Here is a 23418-nt window from a genome sequence, read left to right as displayed (position 1 = left end):
CGGAGAGCAATATGCTCTCCGTATTCAGCAATTCACCAGCAGCTCACAAGAGCTGCTGGTGCAACGCTGCCCCCTGCAGACTCGAGGCCAATCGGACGCCAGCAGGGGGGTGTCAATCAACCGGATCGTACTCGATCGGGTTCAATTGTGGCGATTCCTGTCCACCTGCTCAGAGTAGTGGGACAGGGTTATGGAGCAGCGGTCTTTAGAAACACGGGCCCTCAAACTCCAATCGGAGCTTGATAAATGGGCCTCATTAGCTTTTTTATGTTAATTTAGTATTTTGTTCATTTCACATGTTAATAAAAACCATTGTTTTTGGTTTGATAAAACACTAAAAACATAGTTCAGATCAGAATATTAAAGGGAAACTGAACCCGAAATTTTTCTTTCGTGATTCAGATAGAGGCATCTACTTATCAAGCCGTCAACGTACTTGCATTAGACGGCACCAATACGCTCGCCTAAGATCGCCTAACATCGCTGCCACAGACCTGAATACACTCTCCAAAGTTACCAAAAAGCTGCGCACCAAGTACAGGGCGATGAGCAGCGGACTGTTAACTAACAGTCATCGATCTCGCTGCTCTTCGGCTTTTCCCAGCTTTATTGGTACCCTGTCACTAAACACCCACACTATGCTATACTGTTTTACCCCTATACCGCCGCTCCCGGAGCCCACCACAACTCTAATAAATGTATTAACCCCTAAACCGCTGCTCACGGATCCCGCTGCAACTAAATAAATTGTTTAACCCCTAAACCGCCGCTCCTGGAGCCCACCGCCACCTACATTATACTTATTAACCCCTAATCTGCCGCCCCTACACCGCCGCCACCTACATTATACTTATTAACCCCTAATCTGCCCCCCTATACCGCCGCCACCTACATTATACTTATTAACCCCTAATCTGCCCCCCCTACACCGCCTCCACCTACCTACATTTATTAACCCCTAATCTGCCCCCCCTACATCGCCGACACCTACCTACATTTATTAACCCCTAATCTGCCGCCCCCAACGTCGCCGCCACTATATTAAATTTATTAACCCCTAAACCTAAGTCTAACCCTAACACCCCCTAACTTAAATATAATTTAAATAAATCTAAATAAATATTCCTATCATTAAATAAATTATTCCTATTTAAAACTAAATACTTACCTATAAAATAAACCCTTAGATACCTACAATATAACTAATAGTTACATTGTAGCTAGCTTAGGGTTTATTTTTATTTTACAGGCAGGTTTGTTTTTATTTTAACTAGGTAGAATAGTTATTAAATAGTTATTAACTATTTAATAACTACCTAGTTAAAATAAAGACAAATTTACCTGTAAAATAAAACCTAACCTAAGTTACAATTACACCTAACACTAAACTACAATTAAATACAATTAAATAAAATTATCTAAAGTACAAACCCCCCCACTAAATTACAAAAAATAATAAACAAATTACAAGATTTTTAAACTAATTACACCTAATCTAATCCCCCTAACAAAATAAAAAAGCCCCCCAAAATAAAAAAGCCCTACCCTACACTAAATTACAAATAGCCCTTAAAAGGGCCTTTTGCGGGGCATTGCCCCAAAGTAATCAGCTCTTTTACCTGTAAAAAAAAGTACAAATCCCCCCCTACATTAAATCCCACCACCCACACAACCAACCCTACTCTAAAACCCACCCAAAATCCCCTTAAAAAAACTGAACACTAACCCCTTGAAGATCACCTTACCGGGAGAAGTCTTCACCCAACCGGGCCGAAGTCCTCAATCGGCCAATAGGATTGAGCTTGCATTCTATTGGCTGTTCCAATCAGCCAATAGAATGCAAGCTCAATCCTATTGACTGACTGGATCAGCCAATAGGATTTTTCCTACCTTAATTCCGATTGGCTGATAGAATTCTATCAGCCAATCAGAATTGAAGGGACGCCATCTTGAATGACGTCACTTAAAGGACCCGTCATTGTTCAAGAAGGCGTCGGATGTCTAGAAGATAGAGCCGCTCCGTGCCGGATGGATGAAGATAGAAGATGCCGTCTGGATGAAGACTTCTGCCCGTCTGGAGGACCACTTCTGCCAGCTTTGTTGAGGACTTCGGCCCGGTTGGGTGAAGACTTCTCCCGGTAAGGTGATCTTCAAGGGTTTAGTGTTAGGTTTTTTTAAGGGGGTATTGGGTGGGTTTTAGAGTAGGGTTGATTGTGTGGGTGGTGGGTTTTAATGTTGGGGGGGGGATTTTTTTACAGGTAAAAGAGCTGATTACTTTGGGGCAATGCCCCGCAAAAGGCCCTTTTAAGGGTTATTTGTAATTTAGTGTAGGGTAGGGCTTTTTTATTTTGGGGGGGGGCTTTTTTATTTTGTTAGGGGGATTAGATTAGCTGTAATTAGTTTAAAAAATCTTGTAATTTGTTTATTATTTTCTGTAATTTAGTGGGGGGATTTTTTTGTACTTTAGATAATTTTATTTAATTGTATTTAATTATAGTCTAGTGTTAGGTGTAATTGTAACTTGGGTTAGGATTTATTTTACAGGTAAATTTGTCTTTATTTTAACTAGGTAGTTATTAAATAGTTAATAACTATTTAATAACTATTCTACCTAGTTAAAATAAATACAAACTTGCATGTAAAATAAAAATAAACCCTAAGCTAGCTACAATGTAACTATTAGTTATATTGTAGGTATCTTAGGGTTTATTTTATAGGTAAGTATTTAGTTTTAAATAGGAATAATTTATTTAATGATAGGAATATTTATTTAGATTTATTTAAATTATATTTAAGTTAGGGGCTGTTAGGGTTAGGGTTAGACTTAGGTTTAGGGGTTAATAAATTTAATATAGTGGTGGCAGATTAGGGGTTAATAAGTATAATGTAGGTGGCGGCGGTGTAGGGGGGCAGATTAGGGGTTAATAAGTATAATGTAGGTGGCGGCGGTGTAGGGGGGCAGATTAGGGGTTAATAAGTATAATGTAGGTGGCGGCGGTGTAGGGGGCGGCAGATTAGGGGTTAATAAGTATAACGTAGGTGGCGGCGGTGTAGGGGGCGGCAGATTAGGGGTGTTTAGACTCGGGGTACATGTTAGGGTGTTAGGTGTAAACATTACCATAGGAATCAATGGGATATCGGGCAGCAGCGAACATGAGCTTTCGCTGCTTTCAGACTCCCATTGATTCCTATGATATCCGCTGCCTCCAGGGCGGCGGATTGAAAACCAGGTACGCAGGGCCGGAATAGTGGCGAGCGTACCTGGTAGAATTTTGTTAACTAGCAAAAGTAGTCAGATAGTGCCAAATTTGCTTTCGGAACATCTGTAGTGACGTAAGCATCGATCTGTGTGTTACGTCAGAAAATTCTACTTTTGCCGGTCTGTAGGGTTTGATAACTAAGGCGAATCAGGCTCGCCACAAATACGCTGCGGAATTCCAGCATATTTGCGGTTAACGGCTTGATAAGTAGATGCCAGAGCATGCAATTTTAAGCAACTTTCTAATTTACTCCTATTATCAAACTTTCTTCGTTCTCTTGCTATCTTTATTTGAAAAAGAAGGCATCTAAGCTATTTGTTTTTGGTTTAGAACCCAGGTCAGAGCTTGTTTATTGGTGGGTGAATTTATCCACCAATCAGCAAGAAAAACCCAGGTTGTTCAGCAAAAATGGGCATCTAAACTTACATTCTTGCATTTCAAATAAAGATACCAAAAGAATAAAGAAAATTTGATAATAGGAGTAAATTAGAAAGTTGCTTAAAATTGCATGCTCTATCTGAATCGTGAAAGAAAAAAATTGGGTTCAGTGTGCCTTTTAGTTAATTTTACAGTTAAGTGAAACAACCTACAATCAACAAATATCAGTTGTCCTCTTCATGATTAAATTAGCTACAGTGTTTTACTTTCGTGTCATCCAGTAGAATTCTTTCTATGTCTATGAACATCCATGGGACAATCTCCTTGAAAAATCTGCGGTACCCCTGTTTCTTAGCTATTTTTTTATGTGTTTAACTAGATTCTGCAGTATTATCATTTACTAATTTGTGTAGTTTTACAAATTCAAACAACAGCTTTTCTATTGGATTAGAATGGTTTAGAAAACCAAGCACAAAAATGACAGAGCTGCAATGCTAGAATCTATATTCGGACAATAAAAGCTGTGTTACACCTACAAAGTTATCACTTCTGTTATCACTTCATTGAAATGTTACAGGGACAGTAATGTAAATAGAGGATGCAATTTTTCAATTTACTTCCATTATCTAATTTGGTTTGTTCTCCTGGTATTCTTATGTAGGAAAGCATACCTAGGTAGTCTTAGGCGCAACAATACACTGGGTGCTAGCTGGTGATTAGTGGCTGCATATATATATGCCTCCTGTCATTGGCTCACCAGATGTGTTCAGCTAAGTCCCAGTAGTGCATTGCTGCTCCAGAGATGGCTCTTTAATAAAGGATAGCAAGAGAATGAAGCAAATATAATGATAAAAGTAAACGGCAAATGTGCTCCAGTAGTATAATTTAATGAAATACAAAAAATTTGCATTTACTAAAATATATTTCAAACAATATTGGGAACACAATTCCTTGAACTATCCGTGACAATCTTTCTCCTCTGAATGTTAAAGGTTCCTGCCACTTCAGCATAAAACTTTTTTCATTCTGCATTAGTGTTCCGCTATGGAAGCCTGACTGGGACATAAAGCTACTATGTAACTTTTCATAAATACAAACACATATTACTCTACTATTGATAACACTGGTTTCATTTCCCTTAAAATAACAAGGTTTAAAAAAACAAACAAATGTTTTTAATAAGTTATTGGTACACAACCTTTATGAACAATTTTACTCACTAACTGTAACCTGTCAAAGGACTGGTCCCGCTCTGGCCCATATGAAACACCACCTGCAAGCTCCCTTCAGCGCAGGAAAGACCGTGTGGAACATCTTCGAGAAGCAGAACTAGGCCCAGGTTATCCAAGTACTGAGGATCCCTATAGGCCACGCATGTCTCCTGCTGTCATTGCAGCCAAGGTAGGCTCAGTCTGAGTAAATGAAATACAGGATAAAACAGAGTGCGCTGCAAACAGCTCTACCTATTCTCTATTTGGTAATAAATTATAAATACAATTTTACCATATATTAAAACATAACTACTACACAAATTAAATAAATTCAATGTATACTTTATTTTCACAATATATATTAAAACACTTTAAAATATTATAAGGTGCACCTTATAGTTAATAATATCTCAATAAGCTGCTTTTTGTTTCACACAGTCTGAGTAAACTAATATTTCTTTATTATTATTATTTTTTTTTTACAAAAAAAGGTTCTGTATGAGAATGCAACCAATTCCATTAATTCAATTGTCAATAAGTTCTATATATTAAATATTAATTTGTTTATTAGAGGAAAAGGATTAACAACTATGACCTAATTGATGAACAGAAATAAATGCTCCCATCGTTATGTTGCTATTTTTATTTTTCAGCACGGAGAAGAGGTCTCTCCAGCAGCCAGTGACCTTGCAATGGTTTTAACCCGTGGTTTGAGTTTAGAGCACCAGAAGAGCAGTCGTGACTCCCTACAGTACTCCAGTGGCTACAGCACACAGACCACAACCCCCTCCTGCTCTGAAGACACCATACCCTCACAGGGTAAGCACAATATAGGCAACTTCCAAGGCCTTATTTAATAATAAAATCCATTTGGATAATTGCTGGCAGCTAAAAAGATTTGTGAAGAAAAAATTTTTTAATCAAATTTAGTAGATTAGTCAGCCCTGTCAGCAGAGGGTTTTAAAAGTTTAATTAGATCATAATTGCTAAACAGATTTTAAAAATGTAGATGACCAACTTTACATTGTAGCCGGCTTGTAACACTTCCCAAATCACTATTTTTTTGTCCCCATATTTGACTGCAAAGTGGTAATCCAGTTACAAATTGCTTCAGTGTAAGATGAGAATACTTTTAGGTACTCGATAGATTGAAATATAAAAGTTGATAAATATGCAGCATAGGCTGATATTCACTCCTCTTGGATGTTTACTTATTTTGTTAGTGTTATTGCCTGATATTAAAATGGATTTTAATTGCTATGTACCATTTGATTTACAGAACATACCTAAAAATTTGCAAAACGTTAATTAAACAAGAATAATAGAATATAAACCGATGTTAATTTCTTTCCAATGGCATGGAGAGTCCACGAATCCATTCTAATTACTAGTGGGAATTCAACTCCTGGCCACCAGGAGGCGCCAAAGAACACCCCAGCAGAAGCTGTAAGTATTGCTCCCACTTCCCATAATTCCCAGTTTTTTTTGCCTTCGTATATCTATAGCGAAGATGGTGCTCTGAAGAATATTAATTATTTATCCTTTAATGGGTAGTTTCCCTGCAAGCAAGGATATGGAAAACCAGGGTTGGTTACTCTGCTTTTTCTTTTCTCCAGGTCCCTGTCAGAAGTCGTCTGGATCTGTCAGACCTGAGATTCTGTGCCTGCCCCACAGCTGCAGCTCCAAGGTAAGTGCTGTTTTCCTTCTTAGGTTTAGAAGGCTCAAGCACATTTTAGGTTTTACCTCTCTACAAAATAAAATGGAGCCAGGGGACGATCTTTATAAATCTCTTCATGTGGGGATTTAACTGAGCAGTATTGCAGGACACTTGTGTATGAAACGTTTGCATGTAACGTTATGTTATGCAACTTTAGGGACTGAGGCTGTCAGGGAGATGTGGAGGCATTAGTGTTTATGTACTCTGAACGCAGCAGTTAGATTTATATATTTTTTGGCATGCACTGGGTGTTAGTTTTATTAGTCCAAAAAGCCTACTTCTAAGAACAATTCAGCAGGAAGGATCCGCCCCCGATCCGAGACCGGATGAGGTAGGGGGCTTAGATTTGCGATGTTCCAGATCCTTGGTTGGTGGAAGTGGTCTATCAGGGATACATGATAGTCTTCAAATCTTGTCCTCAGAGAGACAGATTTCTCCTGTCAAGACTATCCGCAAACCAGGAAAAAAAAGGCATTTTTAAATTGTGTTAGGGATCTCTCCTCTCTAGGAGTAATAGTTCCGGTTCCTCTGGCAGAACAAGGCCGAGGATTTTATTCCAATTTGTTTGCGGTTCCCAAGAAAGAGAGAACTTTTTGACCTATTTTGGATCTGAAAAGCCTTAACAAATTTCTCAAGGTTCCGTCCTTCAAAATGGAGACTATTCGTTCCATCCTCCCTTTAGTTAAGAAGGGTCAGTTCATGACCACCATAGACCTGAAGGATGCTTACCTTTACGTTCCTATCCACAAGGATCATTTTCAATATCTTCGGTTTGCCTTTCTGGACAAACGTTTTCAGTTTGTAGCTCTTCCTTTCGGTCTAGCGACAGCTCCCCAAATCCTTACAAAGGTTCTAGGGGCTCTTTTGGCAGTGGCCAGGTTCCAAAGAATTGCAGCAGCGCCATACCTGGACGATATCTTGGTTCAGGCGGATTTTCTGTTATTGATTCTCCGCTCTCACGAGTGGATGGTGAATCTGGACAAGAGTTCTTTGATTCCAAATACCAGGGTCTGTTTTTTAGGCACATCATAGACTCAATCTCAATGAAGATTTTCTTAACAGAAGTGAGAAAGTGCAAACTTTTTTCCGCCTGCCTTTTTTTTCAGTCATCTGTTCGTCCCTCAATGGCACAGTGTATGGAATTTGTCTCATGGTGGCCTCCATGGACATTATTCCTTTTGCTCGCTTTCATCTTAGACCTCTACAGTTATGCAGATGGAACAGAGACCATTCGGACGTCTCTCAAAGGATAGTCCCAGACAACCTGGTGAGAGACTCTCTCTTCTGGTGGCTCTGTCAGGATCATCTGTCTCAAGGCACGTGCTTCTTGGGACCATCTTGGGAGATTGTGACTATGGATGCCAGCCTTTCCGGCTGGGTAGCAGTTTGGTACCCTTTAAGAGCTCAGGGGACCTGGTCTCTGGAGGAATCTGTCCTCCCAATAAACATTTTGAAATTGAGAGCAATTTACAATGCCTTGATAGCATGGCCTCATCTGAGTTCGGTCCGTTTTATCAGATTCCAATCGGACAACATCACATCAGTGGCTTATGTCAATCATCAGGGAGTTCCTTAGTGATAGAAGAGGTTTCTTGCATTTTTCTGGGGGCAGAGTCTCACAACTGCCACCTTTTAGCCATTCTCATCCCAGGTGTGGACAACTGGGAAGCAGATTAATTGAGTTGGCAGACTTTTCACCCAGGAGAATGGGCTCTTCATCCGTAAGCATTCTCAATGATAACCCTCCAGTGGGGGGGTTTCGGAGTTGGACCTGATGGCATCTCGTCTAAATACCAAACTTCCCAGATACAAGCCAGATCAAGGAACCCGCAAGCAGTTCTGGTGGATGCCCTAGCGGTTCCATGGGACTTCGATCTGATTTACCTATTTCCTCCGTTTGTCCTCCTTCCTCGGGTGATAGCCTGTATCAAACAAGATCAGGCATCAGTGATTCTAATTGCTCCAGCTTGGCCTTGCAGAATTTGTTTTGCGGACCTGGTGAAGATGTCGTCCTCTCCCTCGTGGAGATTACCGCTGAGGAAGGACCTTCTACTTCAGGGTCCTTTTCTCCATCCAAATCTAGATTCTCTGAAGCTTAATGCATGGAGATTGAAGACCTAGTCTTGTCTAGATGAGGTTTTTCTGAAAAGGTTATTGACACCTTGATCCTGGCTTGTAAGCTGATTACTTGCAAAATATACCATAAGGTTTGGCGCACATACCTTTACTGGTGCAAATCTCTGGGTTTTCTTTGGAGTAAAGTGAGAATACCCCGTATTTTGTCTTTTCTCCAGGATGGTTTGGAGAAGGGTTTGTCAGTCAGTTCTTTTAAAGGTCAGATTTCTGCCCTTTCTGTTCTATTACATAAACGTTTGGCCGACTTACCAGATGTTCAGTCCTTTGTTTAGGCCCTGGTTAGAATCAGGCCTGTATTCGAACCTGTTGCTCCACCTTGGAGCTTTAATCTTGTTCTTCGGATTTTGCAGCAGGCTCTGTGTGAGCCTATGCATTCTGCTGATATTAAATTGTGGTCTTGGAAAGTTTTGTTTTTGCTAGCTATTTCTTCTGCTCGTAAAGTCTCAGAACTTTTGGCTCTACAGTGTGATCCCCCTTATCTTATTTTTCATGTGGATAAGGCAATCCTTCGTACCAAATTGGGATTTCTTCCTAAGGTGGTTTCGGACTGCAATATCTATCAGGAAATTGTCATTCCTTCTTTGTGTCCTAATCCTTCTCAGAATGAACGTTTGTTACACAACCTGGATGTAGTTTGTGCTCTAAAATTCTATCTCCAGGCTACTAAGATTTTTGTCAATCTTCAGCCCTTTTTGTAGTATTTGCTGGCAAACGTAAGGGCCAGAAGGCCACATCAACTACTCTTTCCTTTTGGTTGAGGATTGTCATTCGTTTGGCTTATGAGACAGCTGGGCAGCAGTCTCATGAGAGGATTACGGCTCATTCAACTAGGGCTGTTTCTTCTTCCTGGGCCTTTAGAAACGAGGCTTCTGTGGAGCAAATTTGCAAGCGGCTACTTGGTCCTCATTACATACATTTTCAATATTTTACAAATTCGATGTTTTTGCCTCAGCTGAGGCTTCCTTTGGGAGAAAGGTTCTTCAATCGGTGGTGCCCTTAGTTTAGGTCCGCCTGTCTTGTTTCTCCCTCCCTTTCCATTCTGTGTCCTCTAGCTTGGGTATTGGTTCCCACTAGTAATTAGAATGGATTCATGGACACTCCATGCCATTGGAAAGGAAACAAAATTTATGCTTACCTGATAAATGATTTCCTTTCCTTGCATGGAGAATTCACAACAAGCCCTTGTCTAAATTCACGACAACTTATTATTTTTTACTTTTCTAAACTTCAGTCACCTCTATACCCTTGGTGTCCCTCTTCTCTTTCCGGATTTCCTCAGCTGAATAACTGGGGATTATGAGAAATGGGAGGGATACTTAAAGCTTCTTCTGGAGTGTTCTTTGCCTCCTCCTGGTGGCCAGGAGTTGAATTATTACTAGTAATTAGAATGGATTTGTGGACTCTCCATGCCAGGAAAGAAAATAAGTTATCAGGTAAGCATAAATTTTGTTTTTATTTTGTAACAATACAAAATGTGGAAGTATACAAGAGGGGGAATACGTATGCAAGGCTATTTTTATTTATCTGCCATAAACTAAATAAATTTGGGAATCAAACGAATGAGTTATAAAACAATGCAAACCTATAGTATAGGATGTCATCCTTGACTGATTGATTGAAAAAGGCTATAATTAATCAGTTCAAACTTATATGTTTTGTGTGCTCACAATATGTTACTGACTGTGGCAACAAAGTTGAAAATAAACGACCAAGGGAAATACTGCTTCTTGTAGTGCTATTTTTGTGTGTCCACCCAATTTTTAGCTATAAAAATACATGAAATTTGGAAATTCTTGATGACTATACAATTTTTAGACCTATATGCTCAACAAAAAAGAGATTGTGGGAGGCGCCAACGGCAGTCTGTTAACTATAATCACTGTTTAAAAACAAATATAACCAATAGGTTAATTTCTATGTAAGAAAGTTCAAATTCTGCTTATTGTTCAATAATTTATTGTACACAACGTTAATAAATTCAATATTAAAAATTAAATACTTAAAAACAACTAATCTTTCATAATCTTAATTAAAAGTCTATCGACACCGGTGTCATAATATCTCTATTCACTATACCTTTAAAAATAAACGGGAAAATGCTTATTATATATTGGATGTAATAATTTGCATATATTGAATTTATTAACGTTGTGTACAATAAATTATTGAACAATAAGCAGAATTTGAACTTTCTTGCATAGGAATTAACCTATTGGGTATATTTGTTTTTAAACAGTGATTATAGTTAACAGACTGCCGTTGGCGCCTCCCACAATCTCTTTTTTTGCTGAGCATATTGGTCTTTTTGGGTTACACCCTGTGAGAAGTGTAACTGCTGGGAAGGTTAGTGCTGTTTGACTAAGTTTTTAGACAACTCTTATTTACTCAACAATTTTTAGACCTAACTTATGTGACTATGATCTCTCATTTCACAGGGTCTGATTATGACTGTTACTCAGTAAATGGTGATGCTGAAGCTGATGGATCTGGTGATTTTGACAGATCTTCCACTGTCCCACGCAATAGCAGCCTAGCACAGAATTACCGACGTATGCTGCAGACAAAGCGTCCAGCGTCTACAGCTGGTTTGCCATGTGCAACGCCTCCTTGTGGTACAGTACCACCACCACCACAAGCTGGCTCCACTCCTGGTGTCGCAACAATTCGTCGTACACCTTCCACCAAACCTACTGTCAGGCGTACCCTGTCCAATGCAGGCCCCATTCCATGCCGCCCTCCAATTGTGCCAGTGAGGACCCCTACAGTGCCAGATTCTCCTGGAGGGGGACTAGGAGGACGCTCCCGTGTAGGGAGTGAAGAGTGTGTCTTTTATATGGGAGGGGACGATGGCAGCCCCCTTGACTATGCTAAATCATCACCAAAACGGCTCAGCTTGCCTAATGCAGCCTGGGGGGGTGCAGGAGAAATGTCTGTATATGGAGGTGGTGTGGGGGATGAGGAGGATATGGGAGGAGGGCTATTGGCTGCCAACAGACATAGTTTAGTGGAAAAGATTGGTGAGCTTGTAGCAGGGGCTCATGCTCTAGGGGATGGTCAGTTTCCATTCCCTTCTGCTCCAGAGAGGGGTCAAGATCCTGCCCCAACAGGTGGAGGTTCCAGATCAGAACCCCCAGCAGGTGACATGCTTGCATCTATACGCAGAGGGGTGCGGTTACGCCGGACCCTGACCAATGACCGGTCCGCACCCCGCATCTTGTGATTTGGGCATGTGGGTTGGTAGTAGGATGGTGCTCTAAAGGGGGAGGGGAGAGTTTGGAATGTCAAATACTGTGTGAAGGGGAAGGCAGATCTAGAAACCAGTGGGCACTTAACCATTCCTATGCAGGTGCATCTAATACTAAAAGGATTAAATTCAGTGACTGAAAAAGTGTAACGTGTAACCCATCCATGGTGAAGAGGCATATTACATTCAAGGCCATGTCAAAAATATATTATATACCAAGTGCTAATACATTATTAGGTATCATTACATCATAGCACAATGTTTGTCATGCTTCATAGTGATGCTTTACCAAAAAGATGCATTATGGGGAATATCTGCAGCCTCCTTTGATATGGTGAAAATCCTTGTTTGACATAATGGCTAAGTGAACACAAGCCCTTACAACTAAACGTAAAAGGCATTTTACATCTATCATCTTAATGACTATGGCCATACATGTATCACAGGTGCCATGCAATTTGCTATAAAAAAGGATTTCACCTCACCTGACATTTCCTGTAACATACTTGTAATGAACATAGTGACATTTTATTGTCAGCTGTAAAAATATACTTCTATTTTGAATCATTAGAAATGAGATTCCTTCAGTATTTTTCTACGCGTTTATCTGGGTATAGTATTTATAAAAAGCAAATTTTTATTTCAAAATATATTATCTCAGAAAAGAGAATTTATGTGATAAATTAACCTTTGGTGCCTGTAAAGCAAAATGTTGAATTCTTCTGAAAAGCAAACTAATAAATAAATTTAAAAAAATGTCACCTCTACTTCAACCCGTTGCGTGTCAGAGATACAAGCCATTATAGTTTTTTAAATCAATTATTTTATTGAGTTTTTCTTGCACAATGACCTTTATGTATATTTATATAGTTTTTGCTTTGTATTTGAACATTCTTTGGTATTTGTATTTGTCCCATGCATTTCAAGCCTAAAATATTAACTAGCTGTGCTGGCTGGCTACTGACTGATAGCTCAGGGAGTTCCCTGCCAAACCATGTCCTTGATAGGTCAGAAATCTATGGAGGGGGCGTGTCCATGCCAGGAAATATGGTTTCCATAGGGGCTTAGTTTTTTTTATTTACATCAATGGTGCTAAAGATGTTTGCCATTTTTTAAAATGCTTCCTCATTTTTTTTATTGTTTCCAGTTTACTAAATGTTGTCAAAAACGTTTGCTTTAGAGGCCTTAGTTTATTCTTATAAAATACTGCTGTAAGTGGAGACATATTTTCACAAAGGTCTATGTTCATTGCAGCTGTTTGTTGCAGAATAATATCAGCTCATTAAATATTTTTTTTCATAGTGAAAGGATATTTTTCAGAAAAGCTGTTGCATGGTATCTATGACCCCATATATGTACGTGCAGTTTCACTGGCCACATTTCATAATCATTTATATTGCACAAAGAACAAATTACTTTCCATGCACATTATTAAGAACACAGTCTGCTATTTCACACACCATTTACTGGGGGTCTATGTACAAAAGCGGCTCTAGAAATGCATTCATATTAATTTAAATTGTAAGTAAAATATATTACAAAATGGGAGGGGGGGTTAGAGGTGAATTAGATCAGTGAGTTAATAACTGATAATTTTCCAGTTAAAAAAAAATGTAGTCCAAGATTCATAGGATTGCTTAAAGTTTAGTTAAAATTATTGTGATGCTTTAAAATAATATTTTATTCAGTGTTTTCAAGCTCTGCTTCCCAGCGGTGTGATGTAGGTGTGTGTCAGATCACTGGATCTTTACTAACATGAGCCACAGGAGGGAGATGCCCCGCTGATAAAAGAAAACCTTTGGATTATATTTTACCAAACCTTTTTACAGGATGGCTAGTTAGGGAACAGATGTACAAAGGAGAAACAGAATGAGTGATTAGGCAGGAACCCCAATTCAGTCAGTGTTTATTGATAATACTTTGCATGTGTGATAGTTTAACAACTTATACAACAGCAGATCAGAATAACAATTGCCAGTAGAACTCTGGGTCAACACAGATATTTCTGCCTAGTGACAATAGACCCTGGTATGAAGTTCTGGTAGGCACAATGATTATAAAAAAGAGTATATAGCCTGTACAACTGTATGTTGCTTACACTTAATCAGGATGTCAAGGCCATGTTACTACATTCTGGAATATGAACTAGTTCCTTGTCCATATCCCTTATTTATGTGTTACTTGCTTGTGACTTATCAAGTGCAATTAATGCAATACAAATGAAAGTACAGTGAGCTAAAGCTACTTAACCTTAATACAAAGGAGGGTGCCCCAATGAATTGTAACCATAACATAGCTAGTAGTATATTTGAGGGGGAGAGGGGTATATTCCCTGTCTGTGCTTCATGTATTTCTTCTATCTGACCTGACACAGAACCTGTGATTGCTTAATCTATAGATAAAAATTATTTGCATAAGTGCATAATGTCATGTATCAAAGCATCCTTCTTACATAGACCCCAGGCACAATCACCCTTTACACGTGCACCACAATATGACATGCACCATCTTGTTTCCAATGCTTACATCAGAGATGTATATTCACTGACTTCGCTTGGTCTTTAGAGACAAAAAAACGCATGTCAATTTATGTGTGATAATGTCAATGTGATAATGTCAATGAAAGCTCTGATTTGATAGGATTTATTGGTATTATATCCTCAAAGGAGAACCATCACAGTTTAATGGTCTCCAAAGTGGAATCAGAGCTGTTTGATTAGCTGTCTACATTATGCCTTTTATTTATCACAGAGGCCTCTCACATTTTATACTGACTTCCTCAAGAATATTCCTTTATTTCTGTGTATCTATCATGTCATCTAGCACTGATTTTTCTTACTGATTAGAATGGTCTTTGAGGCATTGAAGGGTCAGTTTGTTGTAATAAGATGTCCCTTTTCCCTTGTTTACACATGTAGCATGCAGTCATGATGAAGCCCATTGAACTAACTGCCAAGAAGATAGTCTGCTGGATATGCACAATTTGCTTTGGTCTTATGCAGCACTAATGCTACAAGGAACTTGAACAGACCTCTGTTTCTCACCTAGCCTATAGAGCAGGGGTGTCCAAACTTTGCTCTCCAGAGGTTTTGGAACTACATTTCCGATGATGCTCAGCCAGCATTTTATCTAGCTGAGCATCATGGGAAATGTAGTTCCAAAACCTCTGGAGAGCAAAGTTTGGACACCCCTGCTATAGAGTAAAGCAACAAATATGTGTCAAGATATCCTTTAACTGAGGCTGACTGGAAGAAATCCATTGAGGTTATACTATGAAAATGTTACAAGAATGCAATTTTCTATGGCTTTTTTTTTTTAAGAAACATAATGTGGGTTATTCTTTGAGACAACCAAGTCTTTGTTACTTTTAGGCTGTTCTTGTAATGTGGCATCATCGTCTATAAAAGTGTTAGTGAATTAAGGAATAGTAACAAAATTAATTTCTTCATATGAATTATTCAGATTGAATGCAGCACGAGGACTGTTCTTAAAGCATAAATATTCCCCAAAGAGAGGCAGATTAGTGTGTCCTACATAAAGATAAAGACAACATTTTTAATGAAGATTACATTTGCACTGGAGATATCTTATTAAAATCTGATAAATCACAAAAGTAAAATGAAAACTATATATTGCAAAAGTATGAATGACAACATTATTTCCTTCCCCCTAACATAGTTACTAGTAGAAACGAGTGGGGAGTTAAGTGTAACCAGAGAGAATATTTTTACTTTGTCACTGGCTGAGCCAAAGGCTATGTCATTACAGCACCACCTGCTGGATAGGTGGAACAATGCATCATATATTGCTATACCAAGCTGTAAAAGATACAGCAGGTTTTAAATAATTACTTTGTTTTACATGAAGTATTACAGTGAATGATAAAGAGAAATCTAAACAATAGAAAAATGTATCTCACTACTGAGGAGTGGCTTCACAGCATATTTATTAGTGGGCTTAAGCAGGATTCAATACGTGCCAATAAGAGGTATATGGGGCTATTACTTTGTAGACAATTTAGCGACAAGATCAGAGTTCTACAAGTTCTGATGCCTAGACCTCTCACATTAGACACATAACATGAATGGATATAAAGGCGGTTCCCAGCAAAACGAGTTAGCTGATTTTAAATGTTTGTTTAGTAACTTTGAAACTAAAAATGTATTGAAATCTCATACATAAAACTTAGAATCTTCCATGCAGACAGGTAATATCTGAACTGAGCTCCTTGATTGATCTATGTAACGACTGTTTCACATAAATTATTATCAAGCTCTAAATTTTAGTTGTTTTTTTTACCGGTAATATCATAAAAAAAAATAAAAAACATTTTGACAAAGCAGTAAAAGGTTTAAAAAAGCCTAATACATATATACATTCATAATGAAAATGGGGGTCATTGATTTACCTTGGCCCAACATTTGTTAGATCAAAGTTTATGTAAATAACTAACTCTAATTAATCTATGTGAAACATTCATTTTTAAAAATTTGTTACAGAGCAACATGTCCTGCTAGTTTCTGATTAAGGACATATACTGTTAGATGAATTTAAAACGGGAAAAGAAGAAAATATGACTAAGTTGAGAAGCAAGAGCTATGTGGAAGTCAGTATTGTTTGTATGGTTTGTTTCTGTTGTTGGGGAATAAATTCTGTGAATTTTTAGAGGGCTTCTAAAGTTATGAAACCTGCAGAGGAGACTGAGGTAGTGATGAAAACCCAGGACTGGTATGAGTGAAATCCTGCGGACAAGAATGATGAGGAGAAACAGAAGGAATGGGATGGGTTGGTGCAGAAAAAAAACATAAACTTAAGAGGAGGATGGTGCAACGTTATTAAGGATATTGTAAGTTAAAGACAGCATTTTGAATTTAATCCTGGAAGATATGAGTTTCCAGTGTATTTCCTGACAGAGTAGTGAGGACGAATTAAATGTATGTCAAGTGGATGAATCTAACTGAAAATTCTAAGATGGACTTGTGTGGAGAGTCAAGTAGAAGGTCAAGTGAGTGGATTAAAGTTTTTGTTGTGTTATCTAAAGATGACCTATATTGTGCCAAGATATGGGTAGGGGCTTTTTTGTAACACCAAGACCCCAAATACATTTCTTTTTCCCTTCGATTATTAATAGAATTCAAATTTGATGAGGGCCTGTACTGACTCCTTCTGTTCAGTTTAGTTATTGCAATACTGGAGCATATCTTAATGGGTCATAAAATACCTTTTAAACAGATCACAGGCAAGTAACAATGGGCAAAATCATTAACCTATCAAAACATCTCCTTTGCAGTGGTTAAATATATTTATGACACATCTGTCTTCAGTGCTTTCCACTGCCCACAAAAAAGCCCCATTACTTTGAATTATATATCAGCTACATAATGATAATATAATTCACATAAGTCTTGGTTTTTATGGGCAATAAAAAGCACCAAGGGCAAATATGCCTTCATTTTAAACACTGGAAATGAGAAATTCTGACAGATATGTACTTTTTTATGCTCTTACCTGTCAACTGTTTAAATAATTCCCTTTGTTGCAGTGATTTGCATGTCCCTTTAACTTATTTTATCAACTAAAAAGCTCTTGAGTATTCCTACCAACATTTTACTAGAAGTCACTCTATTATAAAGTGATGAAATAACTTAAATCTAAAATCACATTTTATTAATACATGTTCTTTGTCATTGCCCTACTAACAAGAAGCACTGAAGACATAATATTTTACAACCTATTTGACTAAAAATCATTCACAGTTAAAGGGATAAATTAAACTTGCATGATTCAGAGCATGTCATTTTAAGGCACTTTTAAATTCACTTCTATTTTCAAATCTGCTTCGTTCTCTTAATATCCCTTGCTAAAAAATAAATATGCACATATCCTACACTAGTAGGAGCTGCTGCTAATTGGTGCCTGCACACATTTGTCTCTTGTGATTGGCTAAATAGATATTTTCAGCTTCCTGTCAGTAGTGCAATGCTGTCCCTTCAGCAATGGATAACAAGAGAATGAAGAAAATTTGATAATATAAATAAATTGGAAAGTTGTTTAAAATTGTATGCTCTATTTAAAAAGCTTACGCACAAACAGATGTCATCAACATGATGAGGAAATTTATATATTTTTGTTTAATATATATTCTATGTGCATTCCTTAGATCTAAATAAATTACTATTTGTTTGGCCTTGCAGATCTAAATATCTCTGTTCTGGTGAGATGATCTAAAATGTCTCATCAGTATAGTGAGGTCCCTTTAATCATTTTAGAAAGGAAAATTTGACCTTGATTATTGTTTATCTAGTTATGCAGGTTCTGGAAGTAATTAAAATACATAAACATTACAATATAATGCTCAAAAAAAAAAACAACCAAAAATGTTATGTGGTTTTATCTCCATATCAGTGCATTTTTTATCATTAGGCCATTAGTCACTAAGGAATGTAATGAGACAGGTGTATTGAGTTCCTTATTATTGGTGAGCTGCATCCCATAGTACATAATGGGGCTCTATAGAAAGCTGATTCTTATAGGAACCTGTGAGGCAGCCAACACTGCTAACCCTGTTCTTTTTGAAGAAAATCAGATTCAAATGTAAAGTTCTCAGTTCAACTTAAAGGGACATTGTACTAAAAAATATTATATTATGCATTTGAAAAAGCAGAATGCGCACATGACAAAAAAAAAATCTTCCATGGCTTCTTTTAAATTAAAAAAATAAAAACAATAGTTGACTACAATGTCCTTTTATTTTGTATTCATTTCTAGCTTTAAATACATTATTTTTAGACCTTGTTGTCAGACAGCCGTGCAAAAAAATCACAATAGACAGACCTGTGAGACCTGCTTAAAGGACCAGTCAACACAGTAGATTTGCATAATCAACAAATGCAAGAAAACAAGACAATGCAATAGCACTTAGTCTGAACTTCAAATGAGTTGTAGATTTTTTTTCTGACAATTTTAAAAGTTATGTCTTTTTCCACTCTCCCTGTACCATGTGACAGCCATCAGCCACTCACAAATGCATACACGTACCATGTAACAGCAATCAGCCATTCACAAATGCATACACACTTATTCTTGCACATGCTCAGTTGGAGCTGGTGACTCAGAAAGTTTAAATATAAAAAGACTGTGCACATTTCGATAATGGAAGTAAATTGGAAAGTTGTTTAAAACGGCATGCTCTATCTGAATCATGAAAGTTTCATTTTGATTGAGTGTCCCTTTAAGTCTTTATTAATTTTCTAAGAACTGTGTGAAAACTTTAAAAATGTCCTAAGAATATCATTAAGACCCATTTTATACAGAATATGATAAAAAAACAAAATAGTATAATAGTTTAAAAATTTAATTTCTAAATGCAATCTAACTAGTGAGATACGGTTTTAAATGTCACATTTTCACTCCTGTCAACCATCTTTCAGACTGACAGACCTTACTGTAACAGTCCACAAGTGATCTTTAATGAATCTAGGTTTTATCGTACCCTCATAGCTTTGTAATTCTATTACTCTGTGACATCCCAGCACACACATGGAAGGGAATTACTTGTTAAGTATCGCCAAATTAAATTATAGGGACTAAAGTTAATTTTACTTTCACAGAAATTGTGCTAACAGTGCCCATGATATGAGTTTTGATATACTATTGTGAGAGAAGAATATGTTTTTTTCCCCGGTGAATTGATGTCTGGTGAGTCTTTAAATATAGGAGTGTATTCGGATCCTTTTGAAAAGTTTTATCATAGCTTATTGTTGCATTTCTACAAAATTCAAAATAAAAGTAATTGGGAAATGTTGTAGGTAAATTAAAGTGATAAGCATTTCTGTAAGATTATAATAATAATCAATAGTCTTTTACACATAGGTCATCAATGTTTATACAAGAACTAGGAAAGAGAAGCTCTCAACTGGAGAGGATGAGAATAATTTGCCCTACTATCCGAGCCAAAGAGCGATACTATCCGAGCCAAAGAGTGATACTATCCGAGCCAAAGAGCGATGGGGGTAACTAAATGTAGCTCAGCTCAGGGAGATAGCTGCCGCTCAACTAAAGAGGTTGCTAAAGGCCTGTAGGTCTGGTGTTATCAGGCAGATCTCTAAAGAAAGATTTGTACTGCTATATGGTGTCTGCACTATACTTTTGTATAGGCTCAGACTGATATACTGGAGGAATGTGCCGCTCTGTGTAAGGCACAAGTGGGCTAAAAGAGACTGCACCCTGGGTGGGTACCATCTTTTAGGGCAATCTGTTAAGCTTTGTCAGTTTCAAGTTGAGCCCTTCTTTCTCCAAGTTTAAAGAAATTTAAACATAACAGAGACGTTAATGCATTTTGCTCAGAGACAGACACATAGCACTTAGCAATTAAATCTAAACATAATATTTTTTTTACATAAATAAGGGGTATATACCCCCTAAAATAAAAATGAGACTGCATGTAAGTGTCCCTTTGAAGATACAGGCAAGCATTATGAAGTGATTATTAGACACACTTTTGCCCTACATGTAAGATATAGGGTATAAGTTTTCACATTCTCTACAGTTTAGCTGGTTCCATTTCATTCTGCAGCACAAATGTAGATGAATGTTATGAGGCCTTAACAAAGATAGTAATGTCGATCATTTGAAGGAAAAATATTTTTTTCTGGACTCCCAAATGTTGGATATAAATTGTGGGTCCGAAGAGACTAGTGTCATTTCATTGCAGGGTGTACAATGCTGCAGTACCACAGATTGGTAAACTTGGGATATGAATGAGCCTTATACCATTTCCTTAACTGGAACCCAAAAGGTGCCAAACCTGTAATCTAAATGTGTCTTATAATTGTGGTTAAAAAATGACTACATTTTACAGACTGGTCACTTAAAACCTATGTGTTGGTTAATAAAGATAAAAAAAAATAACAAGCGCTGTTATAGAAAGACAGAATTAACAAAGGTGAAGTTGTATGGACTTGATAAAATACTGCAGTCTCTTGGAGGTCCAAGAGATGAACTTTGGCAGTTAAGATAAAGAGGAAGAAAGGGAAGAGACAATATATGGGTTAAGAGGATTGTGTGACAAGATGATATACGTCAGTTACTACACAAGGGTAGTGCTCCTCTAGACTTGACAAGTGCCACCATAAGGATAATTGTAGACTAACATAACTATCTATAGCCAAGGATACTGCCATCCACATTATGCCTGTTACACTTTTTAGAGCACAAATTTAGTGACTTACAAATGTTCTGTGTGCTCTTAAGTAATTAAAGGGTAGACTTCCTTGCTTAAAACCTAAGGCTACCCTCTTTCACTGCCAAAGTGAACATAAGTGTGTTATGGTGCACAGTGCACTCTAAGGTTGTACAACAAAAGTATTTAGGAGCTAACTTTAGTGGTTTAGTTCATCCCTTTGAGCAGAAATTGTAAGGTACCAAGATATATAAAATGCAAGCACAATACACTCTCCTCCCTCTTCCTTTTATGTTCTCTTGCTCCCTTTTTCTAACCATATTTCTGCAGAGAATTGGATGCTCTTATCAGCTTCCCTTTATATAATCTCCCTCTGTGTGTGTCTATAACACAAAGCACTGTTGTCATTGTACAGAGAATCCCTCTTACACTGGATATGTGTGTCTGCGTGTGTCCCGTCACATCCTTGTAACTCTTGACTTTGTATCCTCTGGCACAGGGCAAACAAAGCTGTATGCTCCTTTTTCCATATATTTTCACTTCATTTTGTACAGATGTAAAAAAAAAAAAAAAAAATGTAAAAAAAATTCACCAATTCCATAAATCAAAGATTGGCGTCTTAATGTGTCTTTCAATTGTGCTAAAATTTTCTGCTTTTGCTGTTAACTGTTTATTTTTTAATTTATTTTGACCCACAAACCTCCTTCCCTATATTACTCACTCATGCCTTTTTTTTATTTTTTAACAATTTCTTTGGATATTTTGATTTTGCTCTGAGTAGCGCTGATTGATAACTCCGCACTGTGAACATCCAGTATTAATAAAATCTGTACTGTACAAATAATTGTTCTCTTTTTTTCTGCTGTGTTTTTTCATAAAAGTATTGAGTATAGCTCTATTCTAATCAATGACTTTCTTGGAAAACCTCGATTAATGGAAAGCCTATTTAATTGATCAGTAATTAGCTGACAGTATTAAAAGTGATATGGTCAGCGTTCTCAGGTGGAGCAGGAACATGAAACCCAAAGTTTCCCTTTCATGATTAAGATGAAGCATACATTTAAAAAAAATACTTTTGTTCTCTAATTTACTTCAACCTCTTGGTATATGTTGTTGAAAACAAGGTAGGCTCAGGAGTGTGTCTGTCTTCAACAAAGAATTCAATGAAAATGAAGTATATTTGATAATATAAGTACATCAGATTTTGATTTTAATTGTACGCTCTCAATCATGAAAGAAAAAAGTTTTATGTTCCTTTTTAACCCAACATTGCAAAAGGAATGGAGTACAGTACAGTACAATGATGATCTCCTGTATCCAACTCACACAGAATTGTATGAAATACAGAGCAGGTTTCTGGTAATGGAGGTGAATTATAGAACCTCACACAGATATATGTAGTGAACAGCATAACAATAGACACAAATGTATATATCAGCATTTCAAAGACTGTTAGCCCAATAAGGGTCCAGATTACAAGTGGAGCGCTATTGATCGCAGGTCCGTGCTAGGAAGTGTACAATCCGTGGTAAAACAGAATTACCAGCTAATGTTTAGCGTGGCCAACATTTCTTTTATATTTTCAGTGGATAGTGCGGCTGTGCTAAACATCACTCATATTACAAGTTGTGACTTGAAACCTGAAGTAAAGTCTTAAAGAAAAGAAAAAACACATGTAAAACATATGAAAATAAAGTATTACACTCATATATACATATTAAATGTAAAATATATGTTAATTATTGAAATAAAGGTATAAAAACGAGTTTTGAAGGGATAAGGTACAGGTTGACAGGGAAGGTCTCAATGGTGTATATATATATGTGTGTGTGTGTGTATGTATATATAGATATAGATATACACAGTGTTCTCCACAGACAATTTTGGCAGCCGGATGGCATTTTGAAGTAGCCGTGTGGCATTATGAAGTAGCCAGGTGGGGGCAGTTTAATATTTTCTTATATTATATAATTTTCAGGTATCTAAAGCACAAATTAACTGCATAATTTAATATAAATATATTTAATGATCATTTGTGCAATAAAAAAAATGGTATATTATATATATATATATATATATACATATATATATATACACAAAATATATAAAAGTATGTATGTATGTATTTAGGTGTGCACACACTAATATATATATATATATATATATATATATATATATATATATATATATATATATATATATATACATACACACACACACCAAATCCCTTTAAAACAATGTCAACACCATTTCTTTGTTTTCAAAATAATAATAGCTTAAATAGCATTGTT

The 23418-nt window shown here is 37.2% G+C and overlaps 1 protein-coding gene across 3 annotated transcripts in view; it reads left to right on the top strand.

Moving 5' to 3' along the window:
- The window catches only part of MTSS2 (MTSS I-BAR domain containing 2), a 251462-nt gene extending 229491 nt beyond the window's left edge, over positions 1–21971 (top strand). For all 3 annotated transcript variants that reach the window (XM_053702330.1, XM_053702322.1, XM_053702313.1), the window contains exons 12-14: positions 4878–5039; positions 5503–5668; positions 11138–21971. In XM_053702330.1, coding sequence (XP_053558305.1) covers positions 4878–5039; positions 5503–5668; positions 11138–11922 — 1113 coding nt within the window. In that variant the 3' untranslated portion in view covers positions 11923–21971. The remainder of the gene's footprint in view (positions 1–4877; positions 5040–5502; positions 5669–11137) is intronic.
- The last annotated feature ends 1447 nt before the right edge of the window (positions 21972–23418 follow it).

The sequence above is a fragment of the Bombina bombina genome, chromosome 1 (assembly GCF_027579735.1).
Source record: "Bombina bombina isolate aBomBom1 chromosome 1, aBomBom1.pri, whole genome shotgun sequence".
NCBI lineage: Eukaryota > Metazoa > Chordata > Amphibia > Anura > Bombinatoridae > Bombina > Bombina bombina.
This window is presented reverse-complemented; position numbering and strand designations above follow the sequence as displayed.